This window comes from Mesocricetus auratus, unplaced genomic scaffold (genome assembly GCF_017639785.1).
Source record: "Mesocricetus auratus isolate SY011 unplaced genomic scaffold, BCM_Maur_2.0 Super-Scaffold_100691, whole genome shotgun sequence".
Lineage (NCBI taxonomy): Eukaryota > Metazoa > Chordata > Mammalia > Rodentia > Cricetidae > Mesocricetus > Mesocricetus auratus.
Genome location: NW_024429267.1, coordinates 34,011,171 through 34,032,592, shown reverse-complemented (window position 1 = coordinate 34,032,592; position 21,422 = coordinate 34,011,171). Strand labels below are relative to the sequence as shown.

The following is a 21,422-nucleotide window of genomic DNA, read 5'->3' as shown; positions in this document are numbered from 1 at the left end:
ACAGATGTTATTTAAAGCCAATGTACTGGATAATATCATTAGAGTATTATGTAATTATGAAAAGTGTCAAGAACAAAGCTGTGTGTGTATATAAATGTAGAGTGTGTGTGTGTGTGTGTGTGTGTGTGTGTGTGTGTGTGTGTGCGTGCGTGCATTTATCTTGCCTTCTTACTTTGTTTCATATCACTTAACATTCCTTTCTGGCCAATATGAAACTTAAGGTTATTATTTTTTCCAGTCACATGAAACATAAGATTTTTTTTCTTTCCAATTTTAAAAACTATTCACCAAAAGGCTGTTGTTCCCCCACCCCACCACCACTGCCTTCGGAATGCAGCTATAGTTAACACAAGTGCTATAAACACTTTGTCTCTTAAATTATTATTTAGTTTACTATTGAATTAACAAATCTGATGTTTTCATTGTTTTAGGGATGATTTGGTCAGACATTAAGAGACTCTGGTATGAAGGGTTAGAAGACTTTTTAGAAGAATCACGTAATCAGCTCAGCTTTGTCATGAATTCCCTCTACCTGGCAACCTTTGCTCTCAAAGTGGTGGCTCACAACAAGGTGACTGTTCACTGTCAAAGATACAGACATTTATTTAAAAAAACTAATATACTTATCCATGGAACTCAGTTAATATAGACCCAAATTTGTGTCTGGTGTCTTTTCATTTTAAAATAATCTGTGTGAATCTGCTTACCTTTTCAGTAGTTTGAATGGTTTACTTTTTCAATGATGGTTACTTACCATATGTTGGGTCCCATGGTTGATGTTAGATAGACTACATCTAATCTTATCCTCACAATTGATGGTTGCCTGCCATATGCTAAATTCCATGGTCAATGTTAGATATACTGTATCTAATTGCATTCTCACAGGAATTCTTCAAGACAAAAGTCCTTATCCTCATTTTGCAAATAAGAAAATTACTCAGAGATATTAAGCAAGATATCTGTAACTATAGTGTTTTTAAAAAGATGATTAAAATCCAAGTATTAAATATTTTCTTTCTACCAAGTGTCTTATTTCTTCATTTAGCTCATTTATCATATATATACACATATATGTGTGCATATATATTTAAGACCTCTTCTGATTTTACTTTAATCAATATTTATGCTTTCTCAAAGTCAGAAAATATAATAGACTCTATATTAGCTATGAAGTGTCACATTTAAGAGACTAAGATATATAGTATTTCATGATTTGGGGCTATTTATAGATTACAGAAAAAGCAAAGTGATTCTATCAGTTTACTTAACATCTGTTTCTTTAATTGATCAATAATAAGCAATGTGTTGGTCAGAGGGAGATTCGATGACTGAAGTGAGAAGTTACTAAAAAATTGATCATATGGAAATTAATGCCGATAGATTGGGTGGCATTGATTTTTCAGACTTAATTTCTAGAAGTCCTAGAAGTAGTTTTCTAATCCAAACAGGATACTTTGAGAGTGGAAGGATGCGTGGCTAAGAGTCACAGAACAACTGAACTGGTATACCATCTTTGCAGAGGGACTGGTAGATGCCCATGTCTAGGTACAATGACACATCTTTTTACTTGAAAGGGAGCCAACATTTGTGGTTTGTTCTAAATTCCTAGGTCAAACAACTGTCTAGTATGGCATCTAATTAACTGACAGCATACATTCTCACAATTTGTGTTATAGAATTTAAGGAAACTAGCCAGTATTTCATTCATGAAAGTTTAATGATAAGTTTTTTAAAGATTTATTTATATATTTAATGTATATGAATGCTCTGTCTGCATGTATACCTTTATGACAGAAGAGGGCATCAAACCCCACTATAGATGGTGTGAGCCACCATGTGCATGCTGGGAATTGAACTCAGGAGCTCTGGAAAAGCAGCCAGTGCTCTTAACTGCTGAGTCATCTCTCCAGTCCCTAATGATAAGTTTTATAACTTGTTTAAATTTTTTAAACCAAGGAATTTCTGATAAATTTCTTCATATAAGGTGGCATTTCCTAGCATACATGAAAAGCTTGTGTTTGGCTAAAACATTATTTAAGTCTACCACAAGAAGACAATTAAGATAATTTTCATTCAGACATCTCTTGGTATTTCTCTTCATTTTCCTGATTGACTTTGGCTTTTCTTCCTGCCTCCAGTTTCATGACTTTGCTGACCGGAAGGACTGGGATGCATTCCACCCCACACTTGTAGCAGAAGGACTTTTTGCATTTGCAAATGTTCTGAGTTACCTTCGGCTCTTTTTTATGTATACAACCAGCTCTATTTTGGGTCCACTGCAGGTAAATAAAGGTCTTAAAAAATGTTTGTTACATGTCACTACTATTGCAACTGCTTATTCACTTCGACACTGTTCTCATGATGTTAAAATACATTTGAAAATGATTAGTAAATACTTTGCTTCTGGCTCATTGATAATTTTCTTTCAAGAATTGAAACTTTATCAAGCTGTGGTCCATTGGCCTCCTTCCTTCATTCTCTAGCTATAGATATCCTTAAAATATTGCTACACTTCATAGAAAGGAGTACAGAAGTCTGATTTTTACCAAAATAAAGTTCATATTTAAACTTTGAAAGATAGTTGACTTTTAATAAAAATACTATCTACATGATTTTAACACATAAATATGTACATGTAAAATGAATGACAATAAGAACATAAAGACCAGACTGGGAGAAATGAAAATACACTATTGTGTATTTCAACTGTATGTAAAGGCTTTCAGCTGTATGTAAAGAAGTATGATATCACTTGAAACTAGGCTGTGATGAGATAAGTGTCATAAGCCTTAAGGCAATCTATGAAATAAAGCAGTTATAGTTAGTAAACCAATGAAGACATAAAATGGCATTTAAAATGATCAAAAATAAGACAGCAAAAAGGAAAAAGGACAAACAAAACAAAAACCCAGATAGATTAAAGAGGAAGAAATAACATTATGTAAACAGTTCAGATGCCACCGTAGTCCTCCCCAAACATATAGTCAGGTCTGTCACAGCTGTACCCCATTACCTGGTATCAATTTCTGTCTTAGTTAGGGTTTTTTGTTTTGTATGTTTGGTTTTTTTTTCTCTGATAAACACTATGACCAAAAGGAACTTGGGAAGGAAAGGGCATATTTAAGCTTAAAGTTCTATATCAAGGTCTATTATTGAAGGAAGTCAAAGGAGGAATTCAAGGCAGAAACTTTGAAGCAGAAACTGAAGCAGAAGCCATTGAGGAGTGCTGGTTCCTGACTTGCTCCTCATGACTTGCTTAGCCTTGATATTTTTACTGTCAGTTTAGCTGCTGCACATGAATCTACTGATATTTTAATTATCATCTGCCACCCTATGGTCCCTCAGTCAGAGCCGCCAGCTACTTAGGCTGTGACCTAGCCGGGCTTCTGGTCCTGGGCCATGGTATGTAGGTTTAAATTAAGTCTCTGTTTATATTTATCAATAAGACTCAGAAGTCAAAGGCTGGGGTGAAAACCTGCTAGTTCAGAGAAACTGAGTAGCAACTAGATGACCTTGCTTTTTGGCCGGAGACACTGCAAGAGACATGTTTCTTTCCTTGTCCTAGAACCAAGAGAGTTCAAACTCTAGTCCCAGTCTTTATTTTGTCCATTGGTCTACACATCAGTCTTTACTATAGTTTGATACCATTTTAATTACTGTAATTTTATAATAGATGTTGAAATTGGGCATTGTATTATCTTTAGCTTTGTTCTCAAGATTGTCTTTTTTGAGGTCATGCAAATTTTATAATTTCTATGTGTATATATATATGTATATGTGTATACATATATATATATATAAACATATTACTGGGATTTTGATTTTGTCCCAAATCTGTAAGTATTTTGATTACATGGATATTTTAACATAGTGTCTTCTTCCATCTCTTTGTCAGTGTTCTGGAGTTTTCAGTTTATAGGTCTTCTAATTCAGGGTTAGGTCTGTCCTGCTTCATTCTTTTTCATGTTGTTATAGAGGATATGCTATCATAATATTTGACCCTTTTCAGGTGGTTGCATTACTAGTATATAGACATGCAACTATTGCCTGTTCATCTTGCATGCTGAAATGTTTCTAGATTTATTTCTGGCTCTTAGTTCTAATATTTGTGGGCTGTTTGTCATTTTTTCTCCACATAGATATGTCATATTCAAAATCTGCCACCCTATGATCCCTATCCCCTTTTGAATATCAGATTTACAAAGGCATGATGCTTATGACCTTTCCATCCACAAGAAGTTTGTTTTTGCTGCTTACCTGTCACATGCATGTTTAGTATTCCAGCCTCTACTGTGATATCCATTGTACTATTTTTTAGTTTTGTATTATGCAAATCTGATGTCAGTTTCTGGTGTTCTCCTTCTGTATGAACTCACTTTGATATTCAAATTGGTTACACTTCTGTTTTTTTTATTTAGTTGTGTTAAAATTATTTTTGAAAATTAAGATTATATCACTATTAGTGGTTACTTTCAAAAACTCTATTTATAGATAAGTGAATAGTACCAGAACTTTCTTCAAAGTTAATCTTTCTTGAAATTGTCAAAAGCTGTTGCTTTATTACTGCCTTAGTACATTCCCTGCTGGTTTAGGTGTGATTATATTCTGAATACTCACAGTCTGAATGAATGACTTTGTTTTCCTGAATGACCTACTAAAGTTACCGCTAGTGCATTAAGAATGAAAATACAGCTGGGTGGTGATGGCACATACCTTTGATCCCAGCACTTGGCAGTCAAAGGCAGGCCGAACTCTGTGACTTTGAGGCCAGCCTACTTTACAAAGCTACACAGAGAAACCCTGTCTCCAAGAAGAAGGAGGAGGAGGAGGAGGAGGAGGAGGAGGAGGAGGAGGAGGAGGAGGAGGAGGAGGAGGAAGAGGAAAATACATTTCTTCTCTTTCTCACATATTTTGAGGCCAGTTTGGTCTACAGAGCAAGTTCCAGGACAGCCAGGGCTACCCAGAGAAATCCTGTCTCAAAAAAACAAACAAGCAAACAAAACACAAGTATTCCTGTTAAAAAAAAATCAAGATTTATTAAACTACCTAACCTTCAGACATTGGAGGAGTATGAAAGAAAATAAAATTAGGCTTTAAAGAAGCCTCTCATTGCTCCATGCTAATGTGTAAAAGATAGTCATTATTAACTCTTTGTGCTAGAGTATCTTGCACACCATACTATCTTACAAAAGGGAAATAAGGAAAAGATGCTCACAAGGAAAAGATGCTCACTCTTGGAAAGTAAATAGGACAGTCCCAGATGCTGATGCTATCCTTTAGGAGTTAGTTGAGAAGTAGTTACAAAATCAGATGAAATGCTTCGTTTCGAAATGATTTAATATTTGTATACCCTAAAAAAACCACATTTGCCAGTAAAACTTATGGCACACTGAGGCCTCTGATGCCACCAGGATGAATGAAGAGGTGTTGGAGAGGCAGGAAAGAAGAAGCAAAGAGGGCTTTTCTGTTGTGGTGGGTTTTGTATTGTTTTAGTTTTAGTTTTTTGTTGTTTTGTTTTTGCTTTTGTTTGGTTGCTTGCTTACTTTGATTTGCTTTCTTGGGGGGGCGGGGGGCACAGCAGAGATGAGGGGAGGATATGGAGGACTAGAGGTTAGTAGAATTGGGGTATATGTCAAACTCCCAAAGAGTCAATAAAGAAGTTAAATATAAAAAACAAAACAATTTTAAAAAACACGTAAATATAAGCACTTATTTTCCTTTAAGTTTTTCAGAGAGTTATTTCTTTATTTCCTGCCAGTTATCTTTAAACAATCTCTATGTTGTAGAAATGGTGATGCTTGCATGATCCTAGCATGTGCGAAGCTGAGGCAGGAGGATGATGAGTCTTATGGAAAGATTGATCATGGAGTAGTCTGTGTCTCAGCAACAACCAAAATAATAATAATAAATAATAAAAGTAGGTGAAGTTCTCCATGTATCTATTCTCCCTACACAGTAAGACCTTGAAGACCTTGTCTGGTAAGGCCTACTCATCTAATAATCATAGTGCTAGTTTGGTTAGAATGACTTCTTGGTAGATAGCTGGATTCTTGTTGGTTTTGTTTTGTCTTGTTTTTTTGTTTTTCCTGCAGCTAGAGTTTTGATGCTCTTAGCATACTGAAATATTTCAACCAGGTAAAATAATAGGTATGACTTGCAGCTCGTGTGTTAGTCTTCCTTTTATTACTGGGTGATATATAGTTCTCCCTACAGTTTTAATGTACACCCATGTGATATATCCACAGATTTCAATGGGACAGATGTTACAAGATTTTGGGAAATTTCTGGGGATGTTCCTTCTTGTTCTGTTTTCCTTCACAATTGGACTGACACAACTCTATGACAAGGGGTACACTCCCAAAGAGCAGAAGGACTGTGTTGGCATCTTCTGTGAACAGCAAAGCAACGATACCTTCCACTCGTGAGTATCTTCAGATTTTACTGCTACTGAGTTCTGTATGGGTTAGTCATTGCATGAATGGAACTTAAATTGTTCTTTTAAAAATCTTTTTAAATGTCTGAAAACTTTAACAAATGCTTATTTTTTTATCATCTTTACCTATAGGATCTTCAGTAGTAGATTCAAGTCATTACATGTATCTTCTCTACTGAATTACATATATCTTCTCTGCTGAAATCTGTCTGAACTCTTGACAAATTTACACTCTTAGCACTTTGGGAAATTTCTTTTATCTATCCCATATATTAGAGTGTTCAGCACCTTTTCCCCCAAACTATTAAATACCTGTACCATCTGTTGGTTGCTGGTACAACCCAGAGCATTCATGCTTTCAACATATCTTGGGAAGTCGTTAGAATTGAGAATCATTAGAACTTATGGGTCAGTGGATCGTGAAGAATGGTACAACCACTATAAAGTAGATGGAATACCTCCCTTCAGGTTCCTTTTCTAGTGCTGGGGATCCAAGCCAGTGCTCTGTGTGTGCTAAACAAGTGCTAAACACCAAAACTTAATCCCCAGTCTTACTCTCCTCATCCTTAAATGAAATTTGGATGCATACGTATTACACATTTGTTGTGTTCTTATTATGTGTCAACAGTTCTTTAGGTATTTTGTGTGTCCTCTCATTTAGAGAATAAGATTTCTGGGCTGGCCAGGATGAATGGGTAATAGGGATGATCATGTTGGACCTTATTGTCTTATTTGGGGCTATTTAGGTTAAGAATTATCTGAAGGTTAAAAAAAAAAAGAACTATATGAAGGTTGAAGTGAAGGACTAGCAGAATCTAACTAGATATCCTATAGACTGCTGTATTGAGACTAGAAAGACAGCCAAAAAAAGTTAAATAGGAATAGTATTTTTGAGTGTACTTCCTCATTTAAAATAAGACTTTGGGGGCTGGAAAGATGACTTAGTAGTTAACAGCATTTACTGTTCTTACAGAGGACCTAGGTTTGGTTTCCAACACCTACCTGGTGGCTCACAACTCTAACTCCAATTTCAGGCAATCTGGTGCCCTCTTCTGACCTCTGTGGCATCCTGCGTGCATGTGTGCACATACATACACTCAGGCGCACACACATAAAAGCAACCTTTAAAATATGACTATGTGTACTGTGAAAATAAAAAATAAAGCAATAAAATAATTTTATAATGTATTATGCAAGCATTACTAATGGTTCATATGTATAATTTTGATATAAATGCATTATCTATTCATGCTAATTAATTTCCTTTTTAAACAGAATGTATTTGCCCTTACCAGGTTCATTGGCACCTGCTTTGCTTTGTTCTGGTACATCTTCTCCTTAGCACACGTGGCCATCTTTGTCACAAGGTTTAGCTATGGAGAAGAACTGCAGTCCTTCGTTGGAGCTGTGATTGTTGGGACATACAACGTCGTGGTTGTGATTGTGCTTACGAAGCTATTGGTAGCCATGCTTCACAAAAGCTTTCAGTTGATAGCAGTAAGTGGTCTTTCAAAGATTTATATCCTCTCCAAATCATATAAAATGTATGAATCAAATAACTGAGGATTGCAGAATTAATAATAATATTTTTAAATTAAATATTGATTTTAAAATGTAATTAATGTCTAATAATTGCACATCTTTGACCAGTTTTTTTTAATCTGTAAGGTGTGGTGACATTTAGGCAGTTTTAATCAATATCTCCCCAACCTGTCCACAGCATCTATGTTTGTGTTTGTATGTTTATTCTATCCTGCTTTTCCTTACCTATAGAATCATGAGGATAAAGAATGGAAGTTTGCTCGAGCAAAGCTGTGGCTTAGCTACTTCGATGACAAATGTACACTGCCCCCACCTTTCAATATTATTCCTTCACCAAAGACAATCTGCTATATGATTAGTAGTCTCAGTAAGTGGGTTTGCTCTCATACATCGAAAGGCAAGGTCAAACGGCAAAACAGTTTGAAGGTGAGAAAGTAAAGATTTGAATCGCACCACATTTTAACAGTTGCTAATTTCAATTTTATTTTTTTTTCTTTGTTTTATTTTTTTGAGATGGAGTCTTACTGTATAGCTATGACTGGCATGGAATTTGCTCTGTAGACCAGGCTGGCATCAGTTTGCAGCAATCCTCCTGTCTGTCTGTCATGGGCTGGGATGATGGGTGTATGCCACCATGCTCAGTTCAGATGTTTGTTGCAGAATATTTGATCACACTGTGATTGACCATACCCTAGACTGCATTATTTACTGGAAAAACCTGTTTGTAGTTGTGGTGTGGCTTAGTCCTGGCACACACCTTTAACACAAGAGCTGTCTGCTTGAATATTTTAAACAGGGTTAAATAAAGTCAACCATAGGTCAAGATGCAGAGCAAGCAACCAGTTGACAGGAAGTCTTGTTTGAGACAGTGTAGGTGAAAGTGGGGAGGCTTCTGGGATATTACCTGAGAAGGAAGGTCATCCAGGTGCTTTCTCTGCCTCTCTGAACTAGCACGTTTTTACCCCAGCACCTGGACCCCAACTCTTTTTGCTAAAATCAAACAGTTGAGATTTTGTTAAAGACCTACAGATGTTTTTTAAAGCACAGCTGTGCTGGATTGATAAGGGCTATACTGACATGTTTTCTACTGTATCTCTAATGCATGCTGTAGTATCTAATATAAAGATTCAATAAATAATTGAGAATAAGAAATAAAACTAAGGATTTGGGGGTTGGTTCTGGTTCTTTTCTTAGTTTTTAAATTTCCCTAACATATGAACTCTTATCCCATAGTCTTTCACTATATATTTAAAGAACGACTATTGGTTCATAGTGTTTTGGGGTCTTGAAAGTTACTCAGTGTATTTCTTTTTTTTTTTTTTTTTTTTTTTTTTTTTTTTTGGTTTTTTACGAGACAGGGTTTCTCTGTATTGTTTTGGAGGCTGTCAGCCAGCCTGGCCTCGATCTCACAGAGATCCGCCTGCCTCTGCCTCCCGAGTGCTGGGATTAAAGGCGTGCGCCACCACTGCCCGGCCACTCAGTGTATTTCTTATCCCGTGCTTGCTGCTTGTAAACCAGGGATTGTTATGTTTCCTAAAAGACCAAAGAGTAATATTTTGTATTTTGCAAGCTAAACGAAACAAAGAATACCATCTAAGAAGTTATATAAGAGAAACATTTTCCAAAAAATCTTCTAGATGAAATTAAAAATATAGCAGTAAGTAACAGTCATGGTAATAAATTACTAGGGAAGACAAAATTCCCTGTGGGAAGGTTAAAATTTTGCTCAATTAGAGTTAAATCAAGTTGTCCATTATAAAATTGATTACAGATATTCATTTGTAAAGCCATTCTTAGCTCACAAGGTAAGAAAGACAGGAAGTGGGTTATTGATTTGGGGTGGTAGTTTGTGAATCTCTGTTGTAGACTGAACATTACAAAGACTAAATTTTTTCAATGTAATTGGCCTAAAGTATAGTGAATGAAACAGATACACAGGCTATGTTTTTTAAACATGTTCTGACTATGATTTTTACCAAAGTAAACTGTCCTCTAAATGCATTGAAAACGGATATCCATTAATACATTTAAATTTTACCTCATTTAAATGTTGTCTCAGAGGCTGGAGAAAAGCTTGATTGCAGACATTTGCCTAGCATGCATGTGGCCCTGAGCTCATTCCTTATTACTGCAAATGCATATCTATGTATGAGTGTATATACATGTTTTCTTACATACATATGCGTGTACTCACACATACGTTGTTCTGCTGTCATTATTACCATATAATTGCTTGTTTTGAAGGAGTGGAGAAACTTGAAACAGAAGAGAGACGAGAACTACCAGAAAGTGATGTGCTGCCTCGTGCATCGTTACTTGACGTCTATGCGACAGAAGATGCAGAGTACAGACCAGGCAACCGTGGAGAATCTCAATGAACTACGCCAAGATCTGTCAAAATTCCGAAATGAAATAAGGGATTTGCTTGGCTTTCGGACTTCTAAATACGCTATGTTTTATCCAAGAAATTAATCATTTTCTAAATCTTGTAGAAATAATTTTCCATAACAAATCTGAAAGACTGTATTTACATACCTTACAGTTAAAGTAATAAGATATATATGGGCATAAGCAATTACACAAAAGCCATTCTTTAAATATTTATAGTATAAATATATGTCATGTAAAATATGTATATAGAGTTAGTTTTTTAAAACCTGTCTGTGGCTTTTTGTAGAGGCATGCTATTTGATTTTCTTAGCTCATCAGTGCTTAAATTTGTAATGTTTAAGAGGGGCAGCTGCCCACTCCCTTTTATAAAATGAAGATCATCAAATGCAGCTACCTTAAGAGACACTTGAAATGTAGAGTTCATGGTGTTTAAAATCTCTTGTTTTAGGAGTTCACAGAGTTCAGTATTTATTGTTTAAGAGTATAGTTTTATCTAAAATACCCTATTTTTTCTTTTTGTTATAATCTTTAGCAACAAAGAAAAGTCTCTAATAAATATTTGAATTTAACCGAGCATGGTGGTGCAAGTCTTTAGTCCCAGCACTCGGGAGGCAGAGGCAGGCAGATCTCTGAGTTTAAGGCCAGTCTTGTCTACAGAGCAAGTTCCAGGACAACCAGTGCTATACAGAAAAACCTGCCTCAAAGACAAATAAAAAATTATTATTTAGTTCTGTCAATCTAAATTCACCTTGATATTGTTGTATAATGTATTTACTTTTACATGGTTATAATGATTTTATATTTTTAATTTTGTTTTTTGACTTAATATTTTATATATAGTTCTCTGTCTTGAGGTAATTCACATATTTAAATATTTGTAGAATTCTGTGACTTTTGACTAATAGTAGACATCTTTTAACCATAGAATACTTGTTCATATTTATGCATTCGCAAAGTTACTTCTATAGGCATTTGGTTAGTTTTAACTTTTCCTTCTAATTTTTCAGGTTTGAATAAGTCAGAAAGCATAAGCTGCTTGTCTTCATGTGTGGTCATAGGGGGCTTGGCTGGAGAGCATCAGGGGCCTTGAAAAAAGCTTTCAGTTCAAATGCAGGTTCTTGAGCTCTCTTCTGAAGTGCTGGCCACAGAGTTTAATGTAGCTTCTAGAAGAGTGACTTTGTGCCTCCTGCTTGAGATGTAAAGCTTTGTTCTTTCAACTTGAAAATAAAAAGTGTATTTGACCTCCTTTCAGTGTTCATATAAGGGCAGCTGAAGGTTTCCCCAGCTATGGTGTAGACATTCTTGCAGCATTCAGTGAGCAGTGCACATGTTACTTAGCTGAATGTCAACTGGCCTCGAGAGGTGAGGGTACAGGCAGCCCATGGTCTGTGAGAATCACCTACTCAGGTGGTGTCTGGGTAATCTAGTGTTAGGTTTCATCTTGCTTTTTACATTTGTTTTTAATGTTCAAGTTTAAGTGTTCCCTCTTTTGGGTAAATTCTTATAAAAATGTTTATTGTAAAGTTATATATTTTGTCTACAATGGAATTATGCACTTCCCAACTGGGATTTTACATCAGGATTTTTAGTCATTCTAAAAAAATACCTAATTATTAAAAAATTTATATAGTGCCTATTGTGTGCATGAGTTACTGATGAAGTATATTTTGAATGACAGCATACTGTAAGAAAAAAGTGAATAAAATTTGACATTAGATTACAAATTGTTAGAGCTTGAAGATTTTACTTACTATTATTTGCTTTTTATTAATTACTTTTAATTACTTTATTAGCTACTATTAATTACTTTATTTTATGTCTGTGAGTATTTTGCCTGTGTATATCTGTTTACCATGCATGTGCTTAGTACTCACAGAAACCAGAAGAAGGTGTTGGATCTCTTGGAACTGGAGTAACGGACAGTTGTGAGTTACCATGTGGCTGTTGGGAATTGAAACTGGGTCCTTTGGAAGAGTGGCTGGTGCTCTTAACCAATAAGCCATCTCTCTAGCCTCTCATCTGCTTTTTAAATCTGAGATACATGGATGCTAAGACAGCTTGGTGGGGAAAGGTGCCTACCACTAGGCCTGGTGACCTGAGTTCTACCCCTGGCACCCACATCAAGGATAAACTCCCACAAGTTGTCACTGACATCCATGTGCATGCTGTGTCTCCCAGCGTCTACACTCATGCAAACACATAATAAAATTTTTTAATGTGCATCTATAAAATTTAGTATTTTTTAAACTTATGGTTTAAATACCAACACAGACACTCTTAGCAACACTTTCCACTTCTGAAGCAATTACACTTAACTGTTAGCTCTTTCCTAGTATAGCATATTTTACATTAATTACACAATGATCTGTATGTGACTATTAAAGAGAACTTTATTCATTGTCCCAAACTGAGAATAACTAAAAGCCTTTCAACTAGTGAATGGATCAATAAATATATTTACATAGTATAAACCTAGAGTGAAAAGGATGTGTCCAAGTTCAGGCAGAGAAACAAAGCTGCTAGGATAGTTATAAGCATGAGTGTAGTGTGTATGCACAGTCACACATTTGTATATAAGGTCTGACATCTCACTCATTAGGTTTTGGGCAGGGTCTGTTGTCTTCGCATCCAGTGTTAGAGGTCCCTGAGGTAGCAGCTAAGAAGAAAAGGCAGATACAAAGAAGAGGGCAAAGACACGCTGGCACCTGTGAAGATGGAGTTGGATGAATGACACTTCTTGTGCCCCAGCCTTATGACAGCTGTCATATTCTGTGGCAATACTATTGCCTTTTGCCACTTGCCTTTTGGAGCGTGTTAGTAAACACACCTTTGGCTCGGGAATCATAGATGCTGAAGGAGGACCAAGGAAAGGTGCTGCTGCCTCACATCGTCAAGATGAAACAGCACGCGTGAGTTAGAAAAGGCCTGGCAGAAAGAACAAAAGAACTGCTGTCACTCTTCAGATTTTACACCCTGATTAGACACACACAAAGAGGTTTCTGGGAAATGAAATTAGTCTTCGGCAAGTTAACACATAAAGCCACCACAAATACAGACTGGGGATATCCCACTTGCAGTAATATGGATGAATCTTTAAAAGTGAAAAAAGCTGGTCACAAATACTACAGACTGAACACTCTACTATGTAACATTATACAAAATAAAAATGTTAGAAACCAAAGTCAAATCATTGGTTCACACAATCTACAATAGAAAATCGATTGCACAACTCAGAAAATCACACTTCTATTTAAAATGATGAACTTTAAACTGGGCCTGGTGGCACAAACCTGTCGTCCCAATGCTCAGGAAGAAGAGACACGAGGATTTTAGGGTTCTAAGCCAGCCTTGACAACAGAGTGTGCTGCAGGCTAGACAGAACTACATGGCGAACCCCTGCTTTGTACTGTGAATTTTAATGTGTTAGGGTTATGCTTGTGCCAACCTAATGAGAAATAAATAATGCTGTAGCGGATTAAGAGTTAAGAAACCAGCAGGCATGTTACAAGAAAACAGCAGGCGTGTTACAGTTCACTACTACAGAAGAACTATTTGTGCCGTGTAGCAGAAAGACTTGCTATTTGGATCTATCAGCAAGCAGCATGGTGGTGGAGAGCACACAGTTAATCGCCGTGTGTGCAGTACTTTTCAAAAGGAATTTCAGTAGCACACAGGTAATCACCGTGTGTACAGTACTTTTCAAAAGGAATTTCAGTAGCACACAGGTAATCACCGTGTGTGCAGTACTTTTCAAAAGGAATTTCATTATCTAGGTGGTCTGCTTTTTCTCACAAACTGGAATGATCAATTTCTAAACAAAATCCAAGTTGGCATTCTTGTTGGAATTATGTTAAATCTAGAGACTAACTTGGAAAGAATTTACATTTTAGCAGTGTCTTGCAGTCTACCAACATAGCTCATCTGTGTATTTATTCAGGTCTCCTTAAAATACCCAGTAATTTCTAGCACTAGGACCCAGTGGGATTGCATTTTAATAATTAAAAATATGAAGATTCTATTACCCATGTGTTTAGGGGATTATCTCCCTGTGGGGACACTAAGCAGGGCCTCCTGTCCTCCTACAGTTTTCAATGACACACCAGTTTGGTTCCATTCAAATTCACCCTGGGGAAAACAGTTTATTAGGCTTACAGACAGAATAGTGGATGAGGGTTACAGGCAGGAGCATGAGTGACCTAAAGCATCCTCACTGGAAATTCTTCGCTCAACATGGATGATGACTCCCTCATGGTTGCACTGATGAAGCCCCAGCCTATATGTTCTAGACCTTCCCAGAGCCCCTGAGGCCTAGGGCAATTAGGGTAGAATTACATGAAACTGATAAGGAATGACTCAGATGAGGGTCCAATGACCCTTTCCAGACCCTCCTGTGAGGGACTGTTGGCAGACAACAAACCCAGTGGAGCACCACTGTGCTGCTCCGATGAAGATCTGTACCTTGATCACAATTAGTAATTAGTTCACATTTCACTCAGATTATTCTTTTTCCTAAAAGCAGAGATTAAATTTATTGATTAGTAGAGGGACACATATAACCAATTACTAATTGCTAGTCTTTGACAAAAAGATAAAGCTGGAAATGTTCTTTGTCTCATCTCTAATGAATACATACTATCTCTTCCCAGTCAAGAGAACTTTTTTATTCCTAAGACTTTTTGTTTGTCTATTTGTTTTTTAGGATGAGGTTTCTTTATGTAGCCCTGTCCATTGGGGAACTCACTTTGTAGACCAGGCTGTCCTCAAAGTCAGAGATCTGCCTGCCTCTGCCTTCCCAGTGCTGGGATTAAAGATATGTGCCACAATGTCTGGATTCCTAAGACTTTTGAATTATTGTTTACCCCTGTACATTTCTAAAACACTAAATAATCTGAGATCATTACCCTTGAAAAAAAAACCATCCAGGCCTAATTCAGAATTTTACAAGGGCTGAGGAAATAGTTCAAATGGTAAAGTGCTTGCCATTTAAGGTTCTAAATTTGATTCTCAGCACCCACCCATGGTCTCAGTGGTAGAGAGGCAGAGACAGAACTCCTGAGGTTTACTGGCCAGCTAGTCTTGTTGAATGGGCGAGGTCCAAGTTCAGGTTTCTCAAATTAGGGGACTTGGAAGATGGTTCAGTGAGTACAATGCTTGCTATGCAAGCAAGAGAACGTGACTTCAGATCCCCAGCACCCACATAAAAGCCAGAGATGATAGTGTAAACCTGTGACCCCAGCACTTGGAGAATTGAATGTGGACCCCAGGGTTCAATGGACAGCCAGTCTGGCTAAAATAGTGGTCCAGGCTCAGTAAGAGAGCCCATCTCAGAAAATAAGGTAGAGTGTGATAGAGGAAGTTACTGTGCATTGACTTCTGTCTGACTTCCATATATGCATGATCAAGAAAATGAAATAACAACATACACACACTATGTATCTACACACACACACACACACACACACAATATCTCCAATTGTCACACCTAATGTCAACCTCTTGCTTCTATATGCATATGCAAACATGAGCACATACACAAAGAGACAAATTACACTAAGAAAATATTAGGGATAATAACTGCTCTGAATTTTTCACTGGAAAGTCAATGTTCCCTTTGTGGCATCACACCCTCCCACAATGCATAAACATACTATTTCATTTGATAATTTCACATTATTTCCTTTTTTCCGTTTTTATCTGCATTTGAAGATGAACACCAGCTACCCCAACACAAGAATTGGGGAATGTTTTATTATCTCTTTGTATGCTTTAAAGTAGTCATTTTCAAGAACGTGGTTTCTGATGCATATTAAACTATAGGAACACAAGAAGTAAAACAGCAGGCTTATTTTTAAAAAAGTATCCTAGACCATCAAAATTACGGACAAGCTCCATTCTCTTCACCCTGTAATTAGCCATCAGTTCATTCTCTGCTCCCCCCCCAAGAATGTTGTTTAAGGGGCCCATGAAATGGCTCAGCAGGCAAAAGCACATGCTGGCTTGATGATTTGAGTCAGACCCCCAGAATCCACACAAAAACTGGCCCCAGCCTCAGGGGTATGCATTTGTAATCCCAGCATTCTTATGGTAAAATGGGAGAAGAGGAAGACAGGGGACTTCCCCTGGAAGCTCGCTCAGGCTGCATAGCTGCAGTGACAGAGAAGAGAGACCCTGCTTCATCAATGTTTCTATCCAGGGCTGGACTCTGCCTGCTACACCTTTAGTATGGAGTTAGTGTTGAATGGCACAGATTCCTCAAGAGGAAACTATTCCATGATTTATATGGGATCGCATATAAGTAGACACAAAACTGTATGTGTTCTAATCCTATTCTTCATGTTGAGCTGGAAGAAATCTTTGATAATCTCTGCAAGCTTTTAATTTAGTAGATGAAAAGCTAGCATTTGAATTAATTTGTTAATTGCTATATAACTGACTTGAGATCCTGAACTCTACTGTATGCACTGGGCATACAATAGTTTGTCCTGAAGTTAGAGCCTGTTTTTATATGTGAAACCCTTATTTTTAATTACATTTTATTACTTATCTTAGACACATTTGCACATGTGTGTTTGTGTGTGATGGGCATACATGCCACAGTGTGCATGCAGAGGTTAGAAGCCAATTTGCAGTAGTCAGTTCTCTCTTTCCATTGTGTGAGTTTTAGAAATCAAACTCTTGTGGTTCATTTGGTGGTGTCCTTTCTGGCTGAACCATCTCACCAACTCTCCTTTAATGATAAAATAACTCTTCTTCGAGACAGGGTTTCTCTGTATTGTTTTGGAGCCTGTCCTGGAACTCACTCTGTAGACCAGGCTTGGTCTCGAACTCACAGAGATCCACCTGCCTCTGCCTCTGGAGTGCTGGGATTAAAGGTGTGCGCCACCAACGCCTGGCATAACTCTTCTTATTTACCTTCAAATTTCTTCAACTGAGTTTTTTATTTGGATGACGTATCATCTTTGCGTTATATTAATCTCATTCTTCCTTTCCGATTTTTCATCATACACTTCATTTCCTCCCTCACTACACTGTCTGGATCCTCCAGTACAATTTTAATAGAAATGGTCATTTTATACAAAAATGTATAATGCAATCATTTGAATCTTAAATGCTCTTAGTAATTTACCACGAGGTTTGCCAAAGGGTTCCCTGTAACACTGATGACATTTTCTTCTATTCACAGGTTGCTTAAGGTTTATTTTTTGACATAAAAATGGAATCAGACTGATCACTTTCCACCGTATTAAGAACATGAGCTGGGATTACTGCTGTGAACCAGCACACCACTTACGCTGGGGACCAATTCCGAGGCTTTGTGTTAGGCAACCACTTGACCAGTGGAATCACACCCCTAGTTTCATCTAATTTGTTACCTAGCAATTTGATGATATGGTATGTTAACTCTGTTGCTAGGAATATTTGCTTATGGTTAAAAAAAACATAGGCTCTGATTGGCAAATTGATCTGGACTGGGAGGAACCATTAACAAACTGGGAATATCTAGTGAGGAGCCAAAGCTTTGGGCATCTGTGAGATGTCTGGGAGCTTTTCTGAAGATATCTTCTGGCTGAGATGTCTATACCCTTCTAATGTGACTGTTGTCTCTTGTACCTGACACATCATCTAGGAAAACCAAAGAAAAACTAACAAAGGATAGATAGCCATGAAGACTTGCATTATAGAAATATATATATTTTTATACCTTGATATATATATTTCATCTGAGAAGAATGTTATCAAAGAAAGAAAGAAAAAAAAGGAAGAAAGAAAGAAAGATAGAAAGAAAGAAAGAAAGACCTGTAGAGTTCTTAGGAGTCTGAGTGTTTAGTTGCACCAAAACTCTTAGTGCAACGAAGTATAGTCACTGGGTTTTCTTTTCTTTTTCTTTTTTTTTTTTCTTTTTTCTTTTTTGGTTTTTCGAGACAGGGTTTCTCTGTATTGTTTTGGAGGCTGTCGGTCCAGCTTGGCCTCAAACTCACAGAGATCCGCCTGCCTCTGCCTCCCGAGTGCTGGGATTAAAGGCGTGCACCACCACTGCCCGGCTAGTCACTGGGTTTTCACATGTTGAATGCATTCCCGGGCTAAGCCCTACTTGATGGCCATCTATTTGTTTGATGGATTTTGTTTGGTAATGTTTTGTTTAGAGCTTTTGCACCTATGTTCCTAAAGAAATCAGACTGGATGTTTCCCTGGCGCCTACTGTCTGCTAAACTTTTAGAATAAAGGCCATTAATCTCACAGAAAGTGCCCTGTGCTCTTTCCTTGTGCACACTCTGGGACAGTTGGTGTGAGGTGGACAGCCCTTGCTCCTTAGATGCCTGACAAACTTTCCAAATAAAACAATTGTGTTTGAAGTTTCTTTGAAGGACGATTTTAAATACTTACTGGTTGTCTTCAGTAGATGTAGTGATTTTTTTCTACTTAAGTCTATGTTGCTGGGCACACCTGCCTTCTTCCCAGGAACTGCTTTTTCCCCTCATTTCATACACAGTTTCCAACCTGTAGGCACAGAGAGCTCATAATGCTATCTTAGTATTGTCACTTGGGAGAGACAGAGACACACAGACAGGCACACAGACACAGAGAGAAGAGCGGAAGTGAGTGTGTCCCGTCTTGCTATGTGGCCCCTGTTTCTTGGCTGAAGTGATGTTCTTTGCTTCAGCCTTCATGGGAGCTGACCTTACAGGTGAGCACCCAGAACTCTTATTACTACTAAATCATCTATAATATCCTATAATTCCCGAGAAAAGGTCCCCCTTTAGTCATAAAACTGGGTTTACCTGGCTCTCTTTTTAAAAACAAACATTTGTCTTTTTCTATTTTACATGTATGGGTGATTTACTGCGTCTATGCACCATATGCATGCAGTGCCCAAAAAGACCAGAAGAGGGTGTCAGATTCCTTGGAACTGGAGACACAGATGGCCATGAGCCACCGTGGCTGAGGATTGAACCTGGGTTCTCTGGAAGAGCAGTCAGTGTTTTTAGACACTGGACCATCTCTCCAGCCCCTACTCCTTACTGCTTTTATGTTTAATCTTGGCAGAGTTTTCTGAGCTTTATTAGTAGTTTTAAAGAAGCGACTTTTAGCTTTGTTAACTTCATCTGTTATTTATAACTACTTTCTGACTCAATTTCTGTTCTAGGAGTATTTTCCCCGTGTGTGTGTGTGGGGGGGTGGAGGGTGTGTGTGTAGAGGCCAGAGACCAATGATGAGTGTCTTCCTCATTTATTCTCCACCTTGTTTCTCTGACGGTCTTTTTTGTTTTGTTTTGTTTTTGTTTTGTTTTACGAGACAGGGTTTCTCTGTATTGTTTTGGAAGCTGTCGGTCCAGCCTGGCCTCGAACTCACAGACACCCGCCTTCCTCTGCCTCCGGAGTGCTGGGATTAAAGGCATGCGCCACCACTGCCCGGCTTCTCTGAGGGTCTTAACTGAACCTGGAGCTCACTGATTCAGCTGGTTTCCAGCAAGCTCTATGGTTCTGCCTGACTCAGTTTTCCCAGCCTCTCTATGTAGAAGTATTGCATCTCCAGTGCTGGGCTTACATTGCTGTGGCACATGGCTTTCCTGTGGGTACTGGGGTTGCAGATTCAAATCCAAAGGCTTGAATTCCTGGCAGCTACTTTAATGCCAGCCCCACCCCACCCTATCCTCCCTGCCTTTTCGGCGTTTGGTTTGCTTGTTTGATTTTTGAGGCAGAGTCTCACTATGTAGTCCTACTTTGCCTGGAACTCACTCTGTATACCAGGCTGGCTTCAAACTCATAGATATCTGCCTGCCTCTGCCTCCTGTGTGCTGGGCTGGAAAGCAAGTACCGCCACGCCCAGCTTTCCTGCCTTTTAAAACTTGACTGTTTTTATTTTACTAACTTCCTAGTTTGTGTCATTTATGAAATTATAAAATTTAAAATAGTTTTTAAAGATTCGTTTATTTTGTGTATATGGTGCTCTATCTGCGTGTACATTTGCATGCCAGTGGAGGACCTTAGGGCCCGTTATAGATGGCTGTGAGCTGCAGTGTGGATGTTGGGAACTCAGGACCTCAGGAAGAGCTGCCAGTGCTCTGAACCACTGAGCCATCTCTCTGGCCCCCAAAATTAAAATATTTGAAGGGTTGGTTTTAGTATTTTTATTCTATGTTATGATTTTTAGTAGATTATTTAATAGCATATCTCTTAATTTCCAGCAAAAGATTGTATTATTATTTTCCTTATTTTTGTTTAGTTTTTTGGCACTGATCTCTATCCTTTGTTGCTAGGGAAAGGTGTCCATATGTCACAGTTCTTTAAAATTTGCTTCGTGGTACCTTAAGCAGGAAAGTTTAAAATTTACTCTATATATAGCCTGGTGAGATGATTCAGTGGATAGATGTACCCTCTGCAGCTTCCTCCATTAATAACCGAGGAAACCGAAATTCTGTCTAAAGAAATCATTGTATAACAGAAGTTAGAACATTTGTTGGACCAGGAAGAATAGTCTTACTACTCACTCAGCTTGATTGTCTCTGACTTAAATAATGGCGTTTGAAAGACCAGCTGGTGTGGTAATTATTAGCCACCAATCCCTTGGCAGTTGCTTTGTGTCAGAGCTGTCAAGGGAACGAACAGCTTGGATTACTGTTCTGTTTTTCCTGCGGTGTGACTCCAGACCCCACTCAGAATCTTTGCCCTGGTAACACAAGAGACAGCGGGGCCGTGGTGCGGGTGCCACACCGACAAGCTGAGCACATCATCAGTGAGAGGGGGATGCTGGGAGACAAGAGGATGTGACCATCCTTGTGTCTGTCCCTCACGTGCATTCTTGACAGGGCTCCAGAGAAGCTGACACCCAGCTGTTGCAGGGCGTCTAGCTCGTCATCTCCCTCTTCAGCTGGTGAGATCCTGGAACTGATGGACGTCTCGGCAGGAGCGTTTAGAACAACTTCTGACCCTTCTAGCTGATTCCTCTTAGCTGCTCTTAGACCTGATCAGCCACCAAAACAGTGGTTCCACTTACATTAATATTTTTCTGCCACATAAGAGTTTGTCAGGGCAAGAACTGGGAGTTACTCTTCTCG

At 38.1% G+C, this 21,422-nt stretch overlaps 1 protein-coding gene across 4 annotated transcripts in view; it reads left to right on the top strand.

Moving 5' to 3' along the window:
• Trpc1 (transient receptor potential cation channel subfamily C member 1) overlaps positions 1-12,090 on the top strand; it is a 51,488-nt gene extending 39,398 nt beyond the window's left edge. For all 4 annotated transcript variants that reach the window (XM_040739606.1, XM_040739607.1, XM_040739609.1 and 1 more), the window contains 6 exons: positions 432-571; positions 2,139-2,282; positions 6,246-6,421; positions 7,729-7,930; positions 8,207-8,401; positions 10,220-12,090. In XM_040739606.1, the coding sequence (XP_040595540.1) occupies positions 432-571; positions 2,139-2,282; positions 6,246-6,421; positions 7,729-7,930; positions 8,207-8,401; positions 10,220-10,447 (1,085 nt within the window). In that variant the 3' untranslated portion in view covers positions 10,448-12,090. The remainder of the gene's footprint in view (positions 1-431; positions 572-2,138; positions 2,283-6,245; positions 6,422-7,728; positions 7,931-8,206; positions 8,402-10,219) is intronic.
• Positions 12,091-21,422: the final 9,332 nt, after the last annotated feature.